This window comes from Manis pentadactyla, chromosome 14, assembly GCF_030020395.1.
Source record: "Manis pentadactyla isolate mManPen7 chromosome 14, mManPen7.hap1, whole genome shotgun sequence".
Taxonomy (NCBI): domain Eukaryota; kingdom Metazoa; phylum Chordata; class Mammalia; order Pholidota; family Manidae; genus Manis; species Manis pentadactyla.
Genome location: NC_080032.1, coordinates 54690130 through 54712550, shown reverse-complemented (window position 1 = coordinate 54712550; position 22421 = coordinate 54690130). Strand labels below are relative to the sequence as shown.

The window sequence follows — 22421 nt, the reverse complement described above, 5'->3', positions numbered from 1 at the left end:
TCACAACGGGCGTTATTCAGAAATTACTTCGCTTCCTTAGGACGCCTGTCCCTAGTTCGCCTCGTTCTTCTAAAGTTTAAACTCCGAACATCCCTATTTCTCTGCCGCCGGAGAGCGGAGTCAGTCCTGAGCTCGCCGTCCCGCCCCGGGTCAGCAGGGAAGCTCCTCCGACACTGGAACTCTAGCTAGGGGGCCGACCGCGGTGCCCGGAGCCCGCGGAGAACGGACCGGAAGTGCCCGCGGCGGCTCTCCTTCCGTCGCGGAAGGCCGTGTCCCTGGACGCTGCGCGGCGGAGGCGGGCGGCCGCGGAGCCCCGCAGGAGGTGCGGTGCGGCACCCAGAAGCGGAGCCGGCGAGTCCTCCTGGCCCCTCCATGCCGGCCTGGAGGCTGCTGGCTGCGGCCGGCGCCCCGGTGCTGGGCCGCAGTGCGAGCGGCCTAGGCACCGCCCTGGGCTCGGAGAGCAGGTGGGCACCCGCAGGACGCGTGCTCGTCGTGGCGGCGTGGCCCTCCCTGCGCGGGGGACGGGGCTCCCCACACCCGGGGTGCGGAGGGCGGAGGGTCCTGCCGCGGAGACGTGCGTTGTGAGAGACCGAAGGGGCGAGTTTGGTGCCGGTGACTGGCAGGGCACTACCAGGCAATGGGCCGGGGTAGTGTCGGCCGGTCTGTGAGCGTCGTCTGTGCTAGAGGCTCTGCTGGGTTACTAGGCGCCTTAGCTCGTGGAAATTCGCGGCAGAGGTCTTCCATTTTACAGTCTTGCAGAGTAAATGGAGGCTTGGAGAAGTAATTTTCCCAAGGTCATTCAATTAGTAAGTGCAGGATCGGAACTCTGACCTTGATGTGCCTGACTGCAAGGAGGGGATAAGGCTTTACTTGTTTTCTGACCCTCCGTGCAGGAATTACACGCCTCGGCTTGACCTCCAACCGTTAAGGTATTTCTTGCTGCGTTCAGCTGATCAAAAGTCATGTCTACTGTGGAGTTTAAAATGTGCAACCCCGTTTTCTTCACCTAGGCCTAACGTGAAGCCTAGGCCATGTTACAGGGAAGAGATGATCTTAGAGAAAGATTCACATCCTACATTCTGTTAACTTCTACTGCATACAAACAATCAAGGCACACATTCAGATGGGTCAGTGTTTCTCCTGTGTCTAGGCAGAAATCTTTATTTTTATTACAAATCTGTTTATCCCAGAGGAGAAGATGGAGAATGTTTCATTAACAATTAGAATGTGGGCCCCATTATTATTATAAGGAATGGCAGGGAAAAAATAAACTTGCACAAAATCCAAACCCTTTCCTAAGGCCCTGACTACACTTCCCTCTCATGTTATCCCTCTTCCCTACAGTAATAGGGGAAGCTTTTCAATTGCTTATTTTCTAATTTTTATTTTTACAGAACAGACATCTGGCTTTTGATTAGAAGTCTCCATGGCAAGAGCAGTACTTGGTGGGATGAGCATCTTTCTGAAGAAAATGTTCCGCTTGTTAAGCAGTTGGTTTCTGATGAAAATAAAGCCCAGTTAGCAAGCAAACTGTGTCCTCTGAAAGATGAGCCGTGGCCTGTGCGTCCTTGGGAACCAGGTGGTTATTTTGTATTTGATAGTTCTCATGCCTAATTACTGTGTGGCTAGCACATTCAAACTCATAGTAACTACTTGATAAATTGATCACCTCTTGACTTTATTTTCCCTGTCTTGTGTCTGTTTCATTGTGGTTTGGTTTGTCAGTTTATTTCTAGCATCCCAGCCTACTGTTAGTGAATGTCTGATGATAGCCAAGACTTCCTCAAGGAACTGTATTGTAGGTGAAAGGAAAATCATTTTGCATTATATTTTTTTTTCCTTCAGATAAAAAGGGCTATAAAATAAATCAGGGAAGAAAAGCTGGAAGAGTATGAGCTAAACTGTAATGTATCTCATATCCAACGTCATTAACTAGAAACATCTCACCCAGATGTTTTCATTCGGGATGTTGTAGCACTCTAGGTTTGCCAAGCAGAACCCCAGAATCAGAGTGATGAATCCACGTACAGCCAGACCAAGAAGAATAATGCCTTTCCTGTTGAAAATGTGGTCTCTGGTTGCGGTTTATTATTAGAGTTGAATTGTGTAATGGTCAAGTTATTAGTGGAGCAGCTTTACCAATTTATGCAGCAAATCTAAGTGTCATGGTGGAGGCTGATGTATTTTGCCAGCATGACCACTTGTGTCATCTTTATAACCCTGGGTAACTTCTTAGAGTTGAATGGTAAATGTTTCTGGTTAATGAGGTTGGATATGAGTAATAATAGGAAAGCAAAGCATAATGATGGATTTATCATGCTTTCTATTAATACTGTTAATTTAAAACTAGAATATATTAGTTTACCTATTTTGTTTATTTTGTACAGTTCTTATATTTTTTTTCTTTTGCAGAGACAATGAGCACCAATATATTGTGCTAGGCATTGAAGGCATTTAGATCTTTAAGAAGTAGTTGTCTTTTACTCTATAAATATATTAGCATGTCTCTTATCTGCCTGCTCCTTATAGCAAAGCAACAGCTTAGGAAATACTCTTGTATCATGTTGGCAAATGTTGAGAAAGCTTGTAGTAACACTGATTTGTTTTTAATTGCGAGGTTCCTCCAGAGTAGGCCTTATTGCACTGAAGCTGGGCATGATGCCTTTATGGACTAAAGACGGTCAAAAGCATGTGGTCACATTACTTCAGGTAAGAAGGAAACAGAACATGTAGTGGATCTGGATGGGTGCAAACCTAAACAGGCAGGCTTTCTATCCTGAAACATAACTGTGGTGAAGAATAGTGTGATGTTAGGCATGAACACTGACAAGCTCTCTTCTTACAGGTTCAGTGAATGTTCTCACTCTTGCTTGGGCACTGATATTGCCTCAGTGAACAAAAAAAGATTGTAACTAGCTTCTCACAGATATGAGTGTAATTCATAATAATAAAAAAAAATCTCACCCCATCTTGTTTTCATTTATGGAGTTTTCCAACTCCAAATTATAATTTTGATCATTTGCTAACTCAGAATGTGACTTTCTTATCTAGAGAAGCAGCACTTTGTTCTGAGATAAGGTAAACTAATGGTTAAGAATGTGGGCCCTGGGCCCAGAATACCTGACTTCACATCTTGGTTTTACCACTTCCTACCTGTGTTCCTTGGAGTACTGTGCCTTGTCTATAAAATATATGATTTTATTCTGTGAGGGAAATAATTATTACCTACCTCAAAACGTTCTTTTGATGATTGCACAAAATGTTAAACATCAAGCTCTTAAAATAATGTTAAATTTCCAATATATGTTCAACAGCTACTTATTGTCTTTATGTTAATTATGATACAGAAAGAAATGATAGACTTGGAAACCATCATCCCCAAATCACTTTGGATGACTCAGCTCATCCTTGGGGCCTAGTCTTAGACAAGTGAAGAGACACGTGATGGTGATTAGAATGAGGGCTCATGCACATAAGTGGCATTAATAGGCACAGGGCCTATAGCTCTTAGTACATTTATTTTGATATCATTATTGTACAATTACTTCAACAACATTATGGTTACTAGACTCCCCCCATTATCAAGTCCCCCCCCACATACCCCATTACAGTCACTGTCCATCAGCATAGTAAGATGCTATAGAATCATTACTTGTTTTCTCTGTATATACTGCTTTTCCCGTGTCCACCCTCCTACATTATGTGTGCTAATCGTAATGCCCCATTTTCCCCTTATCCCTTCCTTCTCACCCATCCTCCCCAGTCCCTTTCCCTTTGGTAACTGTTAGTCCATTCTCGGGTTCTGTGAGTCTGCTGCTGTTTTATTCCTTCAGTTTTTTTCTTTGTTCTTATACTCCACAGATGAGTGAAACCATTTGATACCTGTCTTTTTCCACCTGGCTTATTTCAGTGAGCATAATACCCTCTAGCTCCATCCATGGTGTTGCAAATTGCAGGATTTGTTTTCTTCTTATGGCTGAATAATATTCCATTGTGTATAAGTACCACCTCTTCTTTATCCATTCACCTACTGATGGACACTTAGGTTGTTTCCATTTCTTGGCTATTGTAAATAGTGCTGAGATAAACAAAGGGGTGCATATGTCTTTCTCAAACTGGGTTCCTGCATTCTTAGGGTAAATTCACAGGCATGGAACTCCTGGGTCAAGTGGTATTTCTATTTTTAGTTTTTGAGGAACCTCCATACTGCTTTCCTCAATGGTTGAACTAGTTTACATTCCCACCAGCAGTGTAGGAGGGGTCCCCTTTCTCCACATTCTCACCAGCATTTGTTGTTGTTTGTCTTTTGGATGTTTGCCATCCTAACTGGTGTGAGGTGATATCTCATTGTGGTTTTAATTTGCATTTCTCTGATGATTAGCGACATGGAGCATCTTTTCATGTGCCTGTTGGCCATCTGAATTTCTTCTTTGGAGAACTGTCTGTTCAGCTCCTCTGCCCATTTCTTAATTAGCTTGTTTGCTTTTTGTTTGTTGAGATGCGTGAGCTCTTTATATAATTTGGATGTCAGCCCCTTATCAGATATGTCATTTATGAATATATTCTCCCGTACTTTAGGATGTCTTTTTATTCTACTGATGGTATCCTTTGCTTTTTACTTTGCTATAATCCCAATTGTCCATTTTTGCTTTTGTTTCCCTTGCCCCGGGAGATACGTTTATGAAGAAATTGCTCATGTTTATGTCCAAGAGATTTTTGCCTATGTTTTTTTCTAAGAGTTTTATGGTTTCATGACTTATATTCAGGTCTTTGATCCATTTTGAGTTTGCTTTTGTGTACGGGGTTAGACAGTAATCCAGTTTCATTCTCTTACATGGAGCTGTCCAGTTTTGCCAACACCAGCCGTTGAAGAGGCTGTCGTTTTCCCATTGTATATCCATAGATCCTTTATTGTATATTAATTGACCATATATGCTTGGGTTTATATCTAGACTCTATATTCTGTTCCACTGGTCTATGGGTCTGTTCTTGTGCCAGTACCAAATTGTCTTGATTACTGTGGCTTTGTAGTAGAGTTTGAAGTAAGGGAGCACAATTCCCCCTGCTTTATTCTTCCTTCTCAGGATTGCTTTGGCTATCTTTTGTGGTTCCATATGAATTTTAAAACTATTTGCTCTAGTTCATTGAAGAATGCTGTAGGTATTTTCCTAGGGATTGCATTGAATCTGTTGATTGCTTTAGGCAGGATGGCCATTTTGACAATATTAATTCTTCCTAGCCAGGAGCATGGGATGAATTTCCATTTATTAGTGTCCTCTTTAATTTCTCTTAAGAGTGCCCCGTAGTTTTCAGGGTGTAGGTCTTTCACTTCCTTGGTTAGGTTTATTCCTAGGTATTTTATTCTTTTTGATGCAATTATGAATGGAATTGTTTCCTGATTTCTCTTTCTATTAGTTCATTGTTAGTGTATAGGAATGCAACAGATTTCTGTTTATTCATTTTGTATCCCACTACTTTGCTGAATTCAGATGTTAGATCTAGTAGTTTTGGAGTGGATTCTTTAGGGTTCTTTATGTACAATATCATGTCATCTGCAAACAGGGACAGTTTGACTTCTTCTTTGCCAATCTGGATGCCTTTTATTTCTTTGTGTTGTCTGATTGCCATGGCTTGGACCTGCAGAACTATGTTGAATAAAAGTGGGTAGAGTGGGCATCCTTGTCTTGTTCCCGATATTAAAGAAAAAGCTTTCAACTTCTCGCTGTTAAGTATAACGTTGGCTGTGGGTTTGTCATATATGGCCTTTATTATGTTGAGGTACTTGCCCTCTATACCCATTTTGTTGAGAGTTTTTATCATGAATGGATGTTGAATTTTGTCAAATGCTTTTTCAGCATCTATGGAGATGATCCTGTGGTTTTTGTCCTTCTTTTTGTTGATGTGGTGGATGATGTTGATGGATTTTCGAATGTTGTACCATACTTGCATCCCTAGGATGAATCCCACTTCATCATGATGGAAGATCTTTTTGATGTATTTTTGAATTCAGTTTGCTAATATTTTGTTGAGTATTTTTGCATCTATGTTCATCAGGGATGTTGGTCTGTAATTTTCTTTTTTTGTGATGTCTTTGCCTGGTTTTGGTATTAGAGTGGTGTTGGCCTCATAGAATGAGTTTGGGAGTATTCCCTCTTCTTCTATTTTTTGGAAAACTTTAGGGAGGATGGGTATTAGGTCTTCACTAAATGTTTGATAAAATTCAGCAGTGAAACTATCTGGTCCAGGAGTTTTGTTCTTAGGTAGTTTTTTGATTACCAGTTCAATTTCTTTGCTGGTGAGTGGTCTATTCAGATTTTCTGTTTCTTCCTGAGTCAGCCTTGAAAGGTTGTATTTTTCTAGAAAGTTGTCCATTTCTTCTAGGTTACCCAGTTTTTTACCATATAATTTTTCATAGTATTCTCTCATAATTCTTTGTATTTTTGTGTTGTCCATAGTGATTTTTCCTTTCTCATTTCTGATTCTGTTTATGTGTGTAGGCTCTCTTTTTTTCTCGATGAGTGTGGCTAGGGGATGTCTATTTTGTTTATTTTCTTGAAGAACCAGCTCCTGCTTTCATCAATGCTTTCTGTTGTTTTATTCTCAGTTTTATTTATTTCTGCTTTAATCTTTATTATGTCCCTCCTTCTACTGACTTTGGGCCTCATTTGTTCTTCCTTTTCTAGTTTCATCAATTGTGAGTTTAGACTGTTCATTTGGGATTGTTCTTCTTTCCTGAGGTAGGCCTGTATTGCAATATATTTCCCTCTTAAAACGGCCTTTGCTGCCTCCCACAGATTTTGTGTTGTTGAATTATCATTGTCATTTGTCTCCATATATTGCTTGATCTCTGTTTTTATTTGGTCATTGATCCATTGATTATTTAGGAGCATGTTATTAAGCCTCCATGTTTTTGTGGGCTTTTTCATTCTCTTTGTGTAATTTATTTCTAGTTTCATACCTTTGTGATCTGGTTAGTACAATTTCAATCTTTTTAAATTTACTTAGGTTCTTTTTGTAGCCTAGTATATTATCTATTCTTGAAAATGTTCCATGTGCACTTGAGAAGAATGTGTATCCTGTTGCTTTTGGATGCAGTGTTCTGTAGATGTCCATTAGGTCCATCTGTTCTAATATGTTGTTCAGTGCCTCTGTGTCCTTACTTATTTTCTGTCTGGTTGATCTGTCCTTTGGAGTGAGTGTTGTGCTGAAGTCTCCTAAAATGAATGCATTGCATTCTGTTTCTCCCTTTAATTCTGTCAGTATTTGTTTCACATATGTAGGTGCTCCTGTGTTGGGTGCATAGTTATTTATAATAGTTATATCCTCTTGTTGGACTGACCCCTTTATCATTATGTAATGTCCTTCTTTGCCTCTTGTTACTTTCTTTGTTTTGAAGTCTGTTTTGTCTGATACAAGTACTGCAACTTCTGCTTTTTCTCCCTGTTAGTTGCATGAAATATCTTTTTTCCATCCCTTTACTTTCAGTCTGTGTATGTCTTTGGGTTTTAAGTGATTCTCTTGTAGGCAGCATATAGATGGGTCTTGTTTTTTAATCCATTCAGTGACTCTATGTCTTTTGATTGGTGCATTCAGACCATTTACATTTAAGGTGATTATTGATAGGTATGTAGTTATTGCCACTGCAGGCTTTAGATTCATGATTACCAAATGTTCAAGGGTAATTCCCTTACCATCTAACAGTCTTATTTAACTCCGTTCATGTGCTATTACAAATATAATTTTTTTTCTCATTTTTCTTCCTCCTCCATTCTTTGTATGTTATGAATCATATTCTGTACTCTTTGTGTATCTCTTGGGATAGACATCTATTTAGCCTTAGGAATACTTCCATGTATATTAGTCCCTCCAAAATGCACTGTATTGGTGGTTTGTGGGTGTTAAATTCTCTCAACTTTTTCTGATCTGAAAATTGCTTAATCCCTCCTTCAAATTTAAATGATAACCTTCCCGGGTATAGTATTCTTGGTTCAAGGCCCTTCTGCTTCATTGCATTAAATATATCATGCCACTCCCCTCTGGCCTGTAAAGTTTCTGTTGAGAAGTCTGATGATAGCCTGATGGGTTTCCCTTTGTATGTGATCTTTTTTCTCTCTCTAGCTGCTTTTAAAAGTCTGTCTTTATCCTTGATCTTTGCCGTTTTAATTATTATATGTCTTGATGTTGTCTTCCTTGGGTCCCTTGTGTTGGGAGATCTGTGCATCTCAGTGGCTTGAGATACTATCTCCTTCACCAGATTGGGGAAGTTTTCAGCAATTACCTCTGCAAAGACACTTTCTATCCCTTTTTCTCTCTCTTCTTCTTCTGGTACCCCTATAATACGAATATTGTTCCGTTTGGATTGTTCACACATTTCTCTCAATATTCTTTCATTCTTAGAGGTCCTTTTTTCTCTCTGTGCCTCAGCTTCTTTGTATTCTTCATTTCTAATTTCTATTCCATTTACCATCTTTTCTACTACATCTAATCTGCTTTTAAATCCCTCCAATGTATGTTTCATTTCAGATATGGAATTTCTTAATGATTGAATCTCCGACTTAAATTTGTTCCTGAGTTCTTGAATATTTTTCTGCACCTCCATAAGCATGCTTATGATTTTTATTTTGAACTCTCAGGCAGATTGGTGAGTTCAGTTTCATTTGACCCCTTTTCTAGAGTTTGTGACATTTTGATCTGAACCATGTTCTTTTGACGTTTCATATTTCTGTGTGGTGCCCAGTGGTGCCCAGAAGCTCCAGTCTCTGGAGCTGCTCAACCGCTTGAGTGAGGTTGGAGGTCATAGGGGAGCTGAGCTGGTGCCTGTTGGGGAGGAAAGATCTGTTTCCTAATTCCTGTCTGTGGTGCCTGTCTCCAGTGTCAGAGCCAGTGGGCCAAGCACACAGGTATAAGCACACATGTGCTTGGCATCTCTAGCTGTTGTAGGTGGGCCTCCCTCTGGCTGGCCTGACGCCAACGCAGTGACTGCCGGTTTGTGGACCGGTCTTGGCAGGCTAGGAGGAAGGCGCAGCAGGCTGCATGTCACAGTGGGGGTCCTTGGAGCTGAGTGGCAGCCAGGGCACCTCAAGTTTTAAACCAGCTGGGCAGAGTGTGCCCAAACAACCTTGTCCAGCTCTCCTCTCCCCTGTGCAGCAAACTCCGTGCAACTCCGCTCCTTCAGCAGCCCTCTCGCTGTTAGGAAGCCTCTCAGACCGCCTGCCTTTCCCTTGTCCCAGGGCGGCTGGGTGTGGATCCCCTCCTCCACAAAGGCTAGAATCTGTATCTCAAGCACTCCACCTGTCTGAGCTCCCCAACATCCAGAGCACCACACAGTGTAGGTTTCTGCTCTCAAAGCAGACCTCCAAGGCTGGGTGCAGCAGTTCTAGGCTTCCACCCCCTCCCCCTGCCCCATTTCTCTTCCTCCTGCACATGAACTGGCGTGGGGGAAGGGTTTGGGTCCCGCCTGATTAAGGCTTTCATATGATACCCTGTTTCATGAGGTCTGTATGCAGTCTCGTTCAGCCTTCTTTCTTGTTGCTGTTTTAGGGTTAGTTGTATCATTTAACTACATTTTCAAACTATTTGTGGTTTTGGGAGGAATTCTCTGTCTCACCTCTCACACTGCCATCTTGAATCGTCCAAATGCCTCTTAGTAAATTTTAATGACTCTTGAATGATCAAGGATTATATTTTCTAGAAGTCTAATGAACTTTGGGAATTAGTAGGATCATAAACTGGTAAAACCACTTTGGAGTACAGTTTAGCATTATGTGGTGAAGTTGGGATAGGTGAACCTTGTAGTCTAGTAGTTTTCACTTCTGAATATTTCTAGAAAACTTAATAGGTATGCACCAGGATGCCTCTACAATGGTGTTCATAGCAGTATTACTCTTAATACATACTCCAAACTAGAAAAAACCCTAATGTCTGTCTGGCAGAATGAGTAAATATATCATGGTGTAGTCACATAATGGGATGTTAGATAGAATGGAAATGAATAGAATAGAGTTACACACAAAACAATATGGATGAAGCTTACATATATAATTGCGAGAGAAATAAGACATTGAAGAGTACATACAATCCAGTTCCATTTACAGTAGTTCCCCTTAACCGCAGTTCACTTTCTATGGTTTCAGTTACCCACAGTCAACCAGTCTGGAAACATAAGAGTCTCCTTCTGATGTATCATCAGAAGGTCTTTAACAGCCTAAGACTACATCACAGTGCCTGTGTCATGTACCTCACTTCATCTCATCACGTAGGCATTTTATCACCTCACGTCATCACAAGAAGAAGGGTGAGGGCAGTGCAGTAAAAGACTACATTCACATAACTTTCATTGCAGTATATTGTTATAAGAGCTGTGTTTTATTACTAGTTACTGTTAATCTTTTGCTGTGCCTAATTTATAAATTAAATTTTATCAGGGCATGTATTGGAAAAAACATAGTACTTGTAGGGTTCGTTGCTATCCGTGATTTTAGGGTCCCCTCAGGGTCCTGTGACATATCCCTATGGATAACGGGAGAGACTGCTATATAGTTTAAAGCAGAAAACACTAAACTATGTTGTTAAGCAATAGTTTCAAAGCTGGTAATATAAGGAAAAGTAAGCAAATAATTACTATACATGTCAAGAGTAGTTATTTCTAAGGCTGTGCTTCTCAAACCTGAGTGAGATGCAAAATCACTCAGAGGGCTTATGAATGAAGGAGATTCTGATTCACTGGGGTGCAACTGTGGCCTAAGAACCTGCATTTTCACCAGGTTCCCAGGTGATGCTGGTGAGGGGACCACTGTTAGAGAACCACTGCTCCAGGGACCCCAAGGTTTGGGTACTGGTAAACAACAGAGGTTTTGAGGATTCTACTTCTTGACATGGGCAGGGGATACTTGTAGTCATTATTTTCTTCATAAATGCTCATTTTGTTGTGTATGTTCTGTTCACTTTTCTGTTATGTGTCGTCTGCATGCTCTGTCTGTGTTTGACATTTTGTAAAGGTTATTTATGTACTTTAGGATTGTGATTGGTGTTTAAGTGATGATGAGATAAGTGACTTTAGGGAATTCCTCCCTGTCCTCTGGCCTCTGTGTGGCTAGTATGTAATGGTAAAATGTATGTTGGCACATTCTTAGTATTTTTGTGTTTGTTTGTTTTCAAGGTACAAGATTGTCATGTCCTAAAATACACTCCGAAGGAAAACTACAATGGAAAAGTGGCAGCTCTGACCGTAGGAGGAAAAACTGTGTCGCGTTTCTATGTAAGGATGTATTTTCATTCCTGGAACATACATTTCATTAGTTTCACATCTGAATCCCTTAAGTTTTGAGGATATTCCATAGCTACAAACTTGTATTTGTGGATTTGGGGTAGGCAGTCGTGTACAGCGCCCAGGAGTCTGAGAGACTTTGAGTCTGTCCTAGTACCTCCCCTCACTATCTGGAACAAGTAATTTTATCCTCTAAGCTGCAGTATTTGCCCCTCTGTAGAATGGAAATAAATTACAAGAGTTTTGTTATCCGGATTAAGTGAAATTTTTCGTATGTGCCTGGTGTATAACAGACACACAATAGATGGTACCTCTTTGGTTATTTTGTTATTTTTTTGTTTAATTTCACTTTTTTCTAAATTGTCTCACCACTTGACACCAACAACATATGAGGATTAATTTTGTCTATACTAGAAGGAGCTTTCAGTACTTTGGAGAGGTTCTGTATAGGAATCTACATCAGGTTTTTTCTTTAAAAAAGCATTTGTCCCAGTAGAATACAAATGGAATGCTAAATTTGTAGTTTAAATTAGAAAAATCTGTGCAGTTAAAAATTCTACATCCTCTCGGAAGCAACCTAAATGTCCATCAGTAGATGAATGGATAAAGAAGATGTGGTACATATACACAATGGAATATTACTCGGCCATAAGAAAAAAACAGATCCTACCATTCGCTACAACATGGATGGAGCTAGAGGGTATTATGCTCAGTGAAATAAGCCAGGCAGAGAAGGACAAGTACCAAATGATTTCACTCATATGTGGAGTATAAGAACAAAGAAAAACTGAAGGAACAAAACAGCAGCAGAATCACAGAACCCAAGAATGAACTAACAGTTACCAAAGGGAAAGGGATGGGGGAGGATGGGTGGGAAGGGAGGGATAAGGGCGGGGAAAAAGAAAGGGGGCCTTATGATTAGCATGTATAGTGCGTGGGGGGCACGGGGAGGGCTGTGCAACACAGAGAAGACAAGTAGTGATTTTACAGCATCTTACTACACAGATGGACAGTGACTGAAGGGCTATGTGGGGGGGACTTGGTGAAGGGGGGAGCCTAGTAAACATAATGTTCTTTCTGTAAAAAAAAAAAAAAATTCTACAACCTCTACTGGATGACTAAAAGCAAAAGAGAATGCCTTTCTGGAAATGGGGATGGTTTTCCCTGGTGGATAATGAAACATCTTTGGGTTTGCTGAAACATACTGGTTATCTCTAAGGTAAACATTTCTTCTACCATAAATTGTTTATGAAGTGAACATGGATGGCAGTTAGGATACAATCCGTGTGATGCAACTGGCAAAACTAGCAAGTGTTTACTGTATGCCTCCTACTTCCTTGTCATAGTTAGCTTTTATTGAGGACTTACTACATGCTGGGCACATAGCATTAAGCCTTTTACATTTATTATCCTATGTAACCTTTTCAGCCTCTGAGGCTAAAGACAGAGAGAATCAGACTCTAGAGCCTTACTTTCTTAAGTGTGCCTGATGGCCACCCTCTGGAATCTTGCAGGCTAGTGGAGCAGATGGACAAGTAAATCAGACATCCCAGTCCATTGCTATAGTGCAGCAAGTACAGATGGGGGACAGCAAGCTCTGCCTGGGGAGATCGTAGGAGGTTCCACAGGGAGGAGATCAGAGAGAAGCATACCAGAGGGACACCTGTACATGCCAGGCATATCTGAAAAAGCTCATTTAATTCTGCTAACCTCAAGTAAGTAGTCTTATTCCCATTTTATAGAGGGGCAGATCCTGCAACGTAGAGTGTAAAACGACTTGTTTCAGGTAGCTTCTGCAGGTCCATGGAAGTCTGTGTGCTTGGGAAGTAAAGTGTTGTGTCTGGATCTTAGTGTGCAAGTGTGGGGCCAGCAGGGGAAAGTGACAAGGCCGCGGAAGGTATCCCTGTCAGGAGAGAGTGCTCAGGAGTTCAGACCTCATCCTGCAGACTCCCAGGGGCTTTCTGATTCTTGAACCAGGGCAGTAATGTGGTCAGTCGTTATCTTGGTCAATGAAGTGAGAAGAATCCAGGTGCAGGGTGGATGTTTATGAGGTTTGTGTAAACCACAAGGTGTTTGAGTCAGGCATTACACTGGGTGGACTGGTGCTGAGACCAGCTCTGCACACCAGCTGAACCTGAGAGGAGATGCAAGAAAAACACAGGGACAACCAAAGGGGAGGGGTGGAGGAGGGTGGGTGGGGAGAGAGGGAGAAGGGGATTGATGGGTATTTTGATTAGTTCACATGGTGTGTGGGGGAGGCACGGGGAAGACAGTGTAGCACAGAGAAGACAAGTAGGGTCTCTGGCTTCTAACTACACTGATGGGCAGTGACTGCGATGGGATATTGGGGGGTACTCAATAATAAGGGTAAATGTAATAACACATTGTTTTTCTTGTGAAACCTTCATAAGAGTGTATATGAATGATACCTTAAAAAAAAAAACAGGGACAGCAAGAAAGACAGAGATCAAAGTTGGCGTCAGGAAGTCCACTGGTGGCGGACAAGTGATGCCGTTTTATTTCACTTCACAGCTTATATACACAGGCTCACATCCATGAGCTGCCCACAGTGATATCACTTCTGGGCTGATCTCACATCTGGTGTTCTCATTTCTGGATTTGGTGATCTCACTTCTGGATATGGTGTTCTCACTTCCAGTGATCTCATTTCCAGAAGTGATCTCACTTCCAGCCCTCCACAGACTGGGAAGGCGTAGGGGTTTGTAAAAGGCTGAGTGACTGTGAGTGTGTGAGTGGACATAGGCAGAGAGCATTTTCTAACTAAGACTGGTTCTGTGCTGATGCTGTAACCTGGAGTAGGGACAAGCAAAGAGAAGTTGTAAGGAAAGATGTGTTCGAGGTGTTCACAGAAAATTCAGATGGAGTTGTCTTTTAAACAGTAGGGTATACTGATCAGTGAATTGGCAGTGGTGGAAACCATCAGAGTCCTATAGTTTAACAGGACTATAGGCCATTTAAGCTTGTCTCATAGTATTAGAGAAGTTAGCTATTATTGTATATTATGGTAGTATTGTCCATTTGTTATTTTATATGTGTGTATGTAACCTGTCAATAATTAATAGGACTATTATATATATGTATTACATATTTATATTATGTGTATTATATACATATTTATATATTATAGTCCTATTAATTCTTGACAGTCTGTTAACTAATAATGTCTTGGTTCAAATAATTACATAGTAATTAAAAGTAGAATGAGCTATTTATGAAAACTTTTTAAATGTCAAAAGTTTCAAATGTCTTTTCCAATGTTTGATTTTTTTTTATGTATAAATATGTTCCAGCCTTCATGAGAATAATTGTTTGATTTGATAAATGCCATGTTTTCAAATTAATTGCACATCTGTCTTTGTTACGTCTAGCACCATCATGTTTATTTTCATCACCAGTTTTGTAAACTCATGACTTTCAGGCCTTGATATTGGTAAATCCAGCCTTGCAGTGGGACAATCTGTTCTGCTCCCACAGAGCTGTGAACAGTACTTCCTCAGAACTGCAGGACGGTTGGAAAATGAGTGGCATGGGGTCAGAAGAGCTGATTTCTAATCCTGTTTCTGCCATTTTTCCCTTCACTGCACCTTTTTGAACATCCATTTTTTTACCCATAAAAGAAGGGAGGGAATTGGACTTCATAGCCTCTGAATTCTCTTCCAGTTCTAAATATCACATTGGTTCTCAAGAAAAAACAGAAGTTCCTTCACAAATGTACTTAGTGGCTCTGTTTACTCTCTTTTACTTAGTAATGAAGGTGTCTTATAGATAAAACTGTATTAGCATAATACTAATCCTTAAAATATTACAGAAATGATGTGCACCGCATACTTGACACTGTGACCTGTGTACTGTAAACTTAATTTTCTTCAGCATGCATACAGCACAGCAGGATGATTTGGGTGCTGTATTCTTACATTGTGGAGGATTTTAGTCCGCTTACCTCACTCACAGAAACTCCTAAAACTATTTGCTTCTCTAGTATAGAAAGTGCTACAAAGGCTCTTCTTCAAGATAAAAATTTTCTAGCGCCAGAGACATGTATTACAGTATTAAGAAAAAGCCCTACCTTTGAATGACCTTTCTTCAGAGTAGGATATGAAAATGAAGTTTTAAAATTGATTTAAAATTCAAATGAAGCTTTAAAAATTTTTTTAAAGGCTGTGGTGGAGGGAAAAGTAAAGTATTTTGGTTCAGAAAGGAAGAACATTTTCTAAACTAAAGGCATACATTATTCCTTTTGCATATTGTAAACCTCAGGGAAACTGAAAGTAGATTGATTATAAAGGGTTAAAATAAAAGACCTATGAATATAAAATAAAAAATAAGCACTCTAAAAATAAGCCAGTTTTATTTATAATAGGGCTAGAGCTGTTAGTTTTTTTAATCTGTAGAGAATTTATTAGACTCCAAAGAATTTCTTTGCTTTTGCTAATTTTGTACCTTATCAATAAAAACTGATGTGGTACATAGTGTTTTTGAATAAAAGTTAAGTGGCCTTTAGAGTTGATTAAATCAGTTCATCTTAGGAGCAGAGAAGCCTTTTCATTGTGAGAAGGATAATTGCAGAGAACTTTGAAGTTGGGGGGGAAGCAATCTCATAGATGGGATTATCCAAGTATGACTCTGCTGTCAGTCTTTTAAATTGCCTTTTGAAATCATTTATTTGGAAGCCAAGAGCAAAAACACCTCTGTTACTGCTGCTGGTTTCGACTCAACTTGAGCATTTGGTTTTCCTCATGACTGATACCTAATTATATGAAATATTTTTATGTTTTTTTTGGTATTTTGATTTGAAAAAATTACTCAATTTTGGTGAAATTAGAAGATAATCAAGATGTATTACCTTTGTTCTTTTTATGTTTCAGTCTACAGTTACTTAGGTCAAGATGTTCATCTTGTCTATTTTGTGGTGCTGAAAAAGTATAAGATTTTTTATGTCAGGAGGCTTAAAAACTGATATTAATGAAATAATGTGCTTTTTAAATCACCAGGTGGAATATGTGAATGTCAAAGATAAAATTGAAGTCTGTTCTAAAATTTAATAAATCTGAATCTGGTAGGTCAGGAGAATAATTTCAGGAAGCCACATTTTTAAATTAAAATTTCTATGTTTGCTTTTCTTGAGAAGTGAATATGATTGAAGACGAAAAGCAGCAGCCTTGGTCAGAGTGGTATTGAATATTCATTTTAGATTTCAGCCTGTGGGAAAGGAAACCCATGGAGAATGACTGGAATGGGTTATGTGATCACTCTTCGGGAGGAAAGTATAGCTTTCTAAGGGAACTCTGTGAGGTACGAAACCATCTTTCGTGCACATCTGAACCACAGTGGCTTAGTATTGTTTCACAGTCCCACTGGAGAGCCCCAGGGAGATTCCTAGGGATGTAGGGATGTGGGTTGATCCAAAAATTAGAGTGATGTGTTTACAGGCCAGTGCTCTCATGTCGGCTAAAGGCAACCTGCTTGGTAGGTTACAAAGGGGCGCTAACAGCTTGCAAGTCTGCAGCTTAAATGAAGTTAGCAAGTAATGAAAGTTTGCTGTGTTTTCAGATACTGTATTCTGCAAGACAGTCTGGCTGTGCACCTACACGCTGGATTGAGGGGTGCTGATGCTTTGTTATTCTTATCAATCTCGTATTGAGTTGGTTAGGGTTTTTCAATTGCTGCTGTTCTTTTTCCATTAGAAATTACTGTTGGTTTTGTTTCATAATAGTCTAGTTGGATTTTGCAATTTTTTCACCCTCAGAATAAGTGGTGATGTTTATTTTAGACTTTCAATTTTTAAATACCTACTTGAAGAGAGGCCACAAACACAGTAATGTTGTGTGTCAGGAGCTAATGCAGCAGCAGTAAGAGTGGGAAGTGGGGTGACCTGGAAAGACAGACCAGGGTTTTACATCCATATAGACATATGCTCTCCGTCTGTGTCTCCTCCTTGTTCATGTGAGGAGACGCAGCCCCCTTCTGCAGGGTCTGACCTGCCACTGTGCTTAGCTCTAAAGCTATGGCCACAGGTGAACAAAGCAGTCCCTACCATCCAGGTGCTTCCAGCCCCACAGACTGACATGTGGGCAGGTAAGTGCAAGATTGGGTGGACATAGTTGAGATGCATGCAAGGTCTAGAGGTGGCATTGACAAAGGAGCAGTCTGCTGTGGCACGGAGGGATCTGGATAGGAAGTATCACTGGAACTAGGACTATTTAACAGATTTTTTCATGCACTCTGGAGGTGTGGGGTGAGAGGGAGATTACAGCATCAACAGATACACATATGGTACTGTGACTCAGTGGGGGACCACAGGTGCTTTATTCATGATTAGAGGGGAAACTGAGGGAGAGGAACTGCAGGGAGATAGACATTCCTGTGTTGGCTATATTCTCATGCAAGAGGCATTCATCACACCAGAAAATACAAAGTGGGACAACTTTTTGGCAAGTCTCATAGCATCTTTATCAGGGATCTTAAGAATTAAAGAAAAAAAGATCCAGGACATTGTAAGGAAATGAGAAGTCCACAAAGTCTTTTAGTTAAAGATATTTTCTATTTGGGGATATTTACAGTTGCAGAAAAAAAAGGCAGGGGTGGAGGAAAAAGCAGACTGCAGACCTCTTAAGGAGCTGGTGAAATGTCAGCAACTAAAGTCTCTGCTCTCAAGAAGCCTACATTTTGGTGGGATTGGGGATAAAACAGGTAATCTGTTGCATGTAAGTTAAAAATTTGTATCATGACAGATGGAGAGAAGTGCTTTGAAGACTAGTGAAGTAGGCCGAGGGGATTGCAGACAACAAAGGTGGGGCTGTTTGAATCAGGAAAGGTAATCAGGAGTATAAAAGGTAAAAAGGAGTGATCAGGAAGGGTAAGATGATATTTGGATGGAGGCCTGGATAAAGTGAGGGAACAAGTCCTGCAAAGGTCTGGCAGAAAAGCATTCTAGGAACATATGTGCCAAGGACCTGAGGCCATTGTTTAATGTATTCTTGGACTAATAAGGAATGCTTGGTTCCTGAAACTGGGTGAGTCAGGTGAGTAGTAGATGATTCAGACTGTATGGACTCTTGTACAGTAAAGACTTAGGACTTGATTCTGCATGAAATGGAAGCCATTGCAGACACATGATACAGCTTGAGTTTTAAAAGGATAATGCTAACCTGTGAATGTTGGGCAGAACATGGGTTGGGAGTGTGGAAGTTTGGAGACCAGTTAGGAGCCTATTGAAATAACCAGGCAAAAGATGGTGGTTTGGGGTGGGGGTGAGAAATGGTTGATGTGAGTTGTATTTTTAAATAGAGTGTACAGGAATTGCTGATGGATGGGACATGGGATATGAGAAAAGAGTCATAGGTGAAACCACAGATCATTGATCCAAGCAACAGAAATGTGGAGTTACCATTTATTGAGACTTGGAAGACTAGAGGAGTGCAAGCTTCTGAATGGGAAGTTGAGTTCAGTCTTAGGCATGTTAAACTCGAGTTGCTGTGTGACATCAACGTAAGGTAATGAGTTGGCTCTTGGACATACGAATTTGTAGTTCAAAGTAGAATTTGAGATCAAAGTTAGAAGTGTGGGTTCATTAGCATGTGAAAGAATCAAGAGATCAGGGCCTGGAAGCTAAGTGAAAGGCTTTCATGGAGAGAGTGGTCACCTGTGCCAAACATTGACAGTAAAGCCAATGAAGTGGGTATTGACCAGTGTATTTGACCACATGAAAGTCTCTGGTGACCTGGACGAGAGGACTTTCTCCATTGAATGTTAGGGTCTGAAAGCACCTGTTGAGGTGGGTTTGAGATAATGGGAAGTGTGTCAATTTAACAAGCATTTTCAGGGGCATTGTTGTAAGGAGAAATAGGTTAGCTAAAGGAGACTATATGATCAGGAAAGGTTCACATTTAGTGTTTGAGTTATTGTGACATCTTGTATACTCATGTTGTAAGTCCCTGTATTAAGGTGAAATTGTTGACTCAAGATGATGGTGGGGATAATTTCAGGAGTAAAGCCAGTGACCAGGGGAGAAGGGAGGGCAATCAGTATACAGCCTTTTAATAGAGTAGAGACAGTTCATCGGCCATTGTAATTCCTACCCTGTCCATGTCAGAAGTATATGGAGTGCTTTATAAACACACCTGCCTGCCACCTAAGGACAGGTTGTAGCCTCCAAGCAAAAGGCCCTGGGCATTGGCATTTTCTGAAGACTCCTATGTATTTCGTGCAGTGTGGAGGGGTGAGAGAATGACAGTGCAGGAGTTTGACTGGTTTGGTGATAAGAGCATGGAGAAGTGCCTCCTGATGCTTCTGTTCTTTCAGTAAACTAGACACAATGTCCGCTCGGGGTTGGAGAGGAGGGAACAGTGCTGGGAGTTTTAGGTGATGTGACCTACTTGCCTTGCAAAGTGTGAGGAGGCCAGAGAAATGTAAGGTGGCCAGGCCACATGTGGGACTCACTTTGAAGTGTAGTCATACATTTCAGTGTGAGCTATAATGGTTTCTTCCAGCTGCTTGACAGCAGTTGTAAAGTAAACAGTTGAATTTTCCAGGATTTGGGTTCTTGATACTTAGAATCCACAATCAAATTTCAGATATGAGCACAACTCTGTTTATTTTCCTATAGAACCAAGGTCTTTCCCCATGTCCTATGTATGCACTACACTATTCTGCTTGGTGGGATCCTCAGTGTAATGGAATATAAGTAAAAATCTCACTGCCCTTAAATACTCAGAATAGGGTACTCTTTGTTCATTAAGGGTATGGAGTGCCCTTTGATTTGTTCCTGAGTTAATAGCTTGGTTTAGATCTCTGCACATTATACCCCACCTTTGGTATTTAATGGGTTGCTTTATGTGCTATTTTTCCTCTAGAAATCTACATCTGTGTTGGAATTTTACCAAGAACTTGGACTGCCGCCAAAACAGAAAGTTAAAATCTTTCGTGTAACGGATAATGCTGTAATTAAGCCAGGTAACCTGAGACCAGGGAGAGGAGGGAAGTAAAAATACCCAAATACGTGATTTGTTTAATGTCAGCCCTCTCAGTAAAGTTGAATCCACAATACAAAGTCCCAAACATTTATTTTTAAATATAAAGCTGTATCTGATTTAATCACTAGGGAAAAACAAGTCTTTTTGTTTTTTAAATGGAAAGAACTGTAGGAGAACTCTTTGTTTTCCATGTAAGAGGGAGGAACACTTTTGTTTTTAATACACAGAGAGCTCCACATTTGAAAAGCCCTTCCAAGTAAATACACTGACTTTTAAAATGTGAAGTTCAGTATTTGTAGGCTGACATTTTAGTAAGTGAAGAATAGCTAGTCTCTGAGATAGAAGAATTTGAGATAATATACCCTGAAATAGGAAAGTGACCAACCACAGCACCTCAAATGTAAAGATTCTGATTTAAAATTCCGCAGTATTTTAGCTAATCCATGGAATGTGAAAAAGATCTGGCAGTATGAGTATATCAGTTCATACAGTTAACAGCACTTTGGTGTTTTTGAACTTTAGAAAAGCTCCCTGGTCTCTTGAACTTGAGTTCTAACAAGTAGACAGTAGAAGGAGGTTTTAAGATTTTGTATTTAATATCTGAACTGAATTTCTTGAAGTAAAATACAACTGCAATGGGCCTTATTAATTGAAATGCAGAGGGTCAGTCTTGATAAAAGCTACAATTAAAAGTATTTTTTGAAAGTAAATGAAACTAAACAAGTGTAAAAATTAAGTCCATATTAATTTCTATAGCTCAAACCATGTGCAATTATTGTTTTTGTGGGTGAAAAACGGTCAAATATCAGCAGTTTAGGTTGTTCATCTTCATAGAAATTTGGTCACAATTACCTTATTTTTTTCTTAATTCGAGGTTTTTTTTGGCCCATACAAATCCAGGTTAGGTACTACCTTAAACTATACTACCCTCTGAAATCCTACAATATATGATGCCCACTTTTGAATAAACAAACAAAGTATTAGTTTTCAATTATATTCTGTACTAGATTGGTTCTGGCTTTTTTCTTCAAATAACAAGTCTCATATTTGACAATGATAATGTTCATCCTTTACCCAATAATAAATTCTTGAGGCCAGGGGCTATGTCTTATATTTCTAACTGTGCATATTATTACAGCCTTATAAATGTTCTGTGCTTAATTGCCAAATTAAATAGTTTTCATGAGTGTTAATTCTAATTTTATATAAACAAAATATTGTGAAGGGGTTTCACTTAAAAATGCCCCTTAAATAACATGTTGCCTGTGCATTTAAAAGTAAGATTTTATTTATATACAACTAGCTTTGGAAATGTTAGTAAATAAAACTAGTGGTATCTATAATGAGTTTTTTGCTATTCCAAATACCTTGGCACATGGTAGAATAACTATATTTTATTGGAACAATGACCAGTCCACCAAAAATCTGCTATGTGTGGGCTTTATATGGATAATCATATCCACCAGTCATGACACAGTGTACAAAGGTCCTATGTTCAAGCAATTAAAGTGCTATTTTTAGTAACTTACTTCTAGTGAGTAAAAGAAAGGTTTGATCCAGCCCTTTTTCAGAGTCATTCTCTTGTTTTTATTTTCCTTATATGAATTAGGAAATATACCTTCATTTTGTATATTGTTGTTCACTGAAACAACCAAGAATCATCAAATTTGTGTATTTGCGAGCAGCAACACTATCTTGTTATGGGAATTGCCCATTCCAGCTAGCACCACGTTGGCCTCTGGCAGCCCAAGTCCATCAGCCCTGGTCTGTCGGCTCACTCCACACCATTTGCCTCATACTGGGGCACATTCTTCAGCCTGTGTATAGTCAATTAAACATGTTCATTGATGATTTAATAGTTATATAATTACAGAAAAGAATCTCCTACCATTTTTGACTTTGGAAAGCTAGAAAGCTTCATGGATGTTGTTTATGTTCAGTGAAGTTTTCTCTGGGCTGACAAATTTCATACAGATTTTTTGTTTTCTTTTCATAAAGGTACTCCTCTTTATGCTGCTCACTTCCGCCCAGGACAGTATGTGGATGTCACAGCCAAAACGTACGTAGGGTCCACGTAACAGGTTTTCTTTTTCTTTTGTTTTCCTCATATATTAAAAGGAAACAGAGCAAATGAAGGAAATACAGTATTTCAAGACACTGAA

The 22421-nt window shown here is 40.0% G+C and overlaps 1 protein-coding gene across 1 annotated transcript in view; it reads left to right on the top strand.

Annotated features, from left to right (window-relative positions):
• Nucleotides 1-235: 235 nt before the first annotated feature.
• The window catches only part of MRPL3 (mitochondrial ribosomal protein L3), a 66945-nt gene continuing 44759 nt past the window's right edge, over nucleotides 236-22421 (top strand). Inside the window, exons 1-6 of the mRNA XM_036894764.2 lie at nucleotides 236-464; nucleotides 1395-1579; nucleotides 2618-2709; nucleotides 11159-11257; nucleotides 20140-20239; nucleotides 22258-22318. Coding sequence (XP_036750659.2) covers nucleotides 373-464; nucleotides 1395-1579; nucleotides 2618-2709; nucleotides 11159-11257; nucleotides 20140-20239; nucleotides 22258-22318 — 629 coding nt within the window. The 5' untranslated portion in view covers nucleotides 236-372. The remainder of the gene's footprint in view (nucleotides 465-1394; nucleotides 1580-2617; nucleotides 2710-11158; nucleotides 11258-20139; nucleotides 20240-22257; nucleotides 22319-22421) is intronic.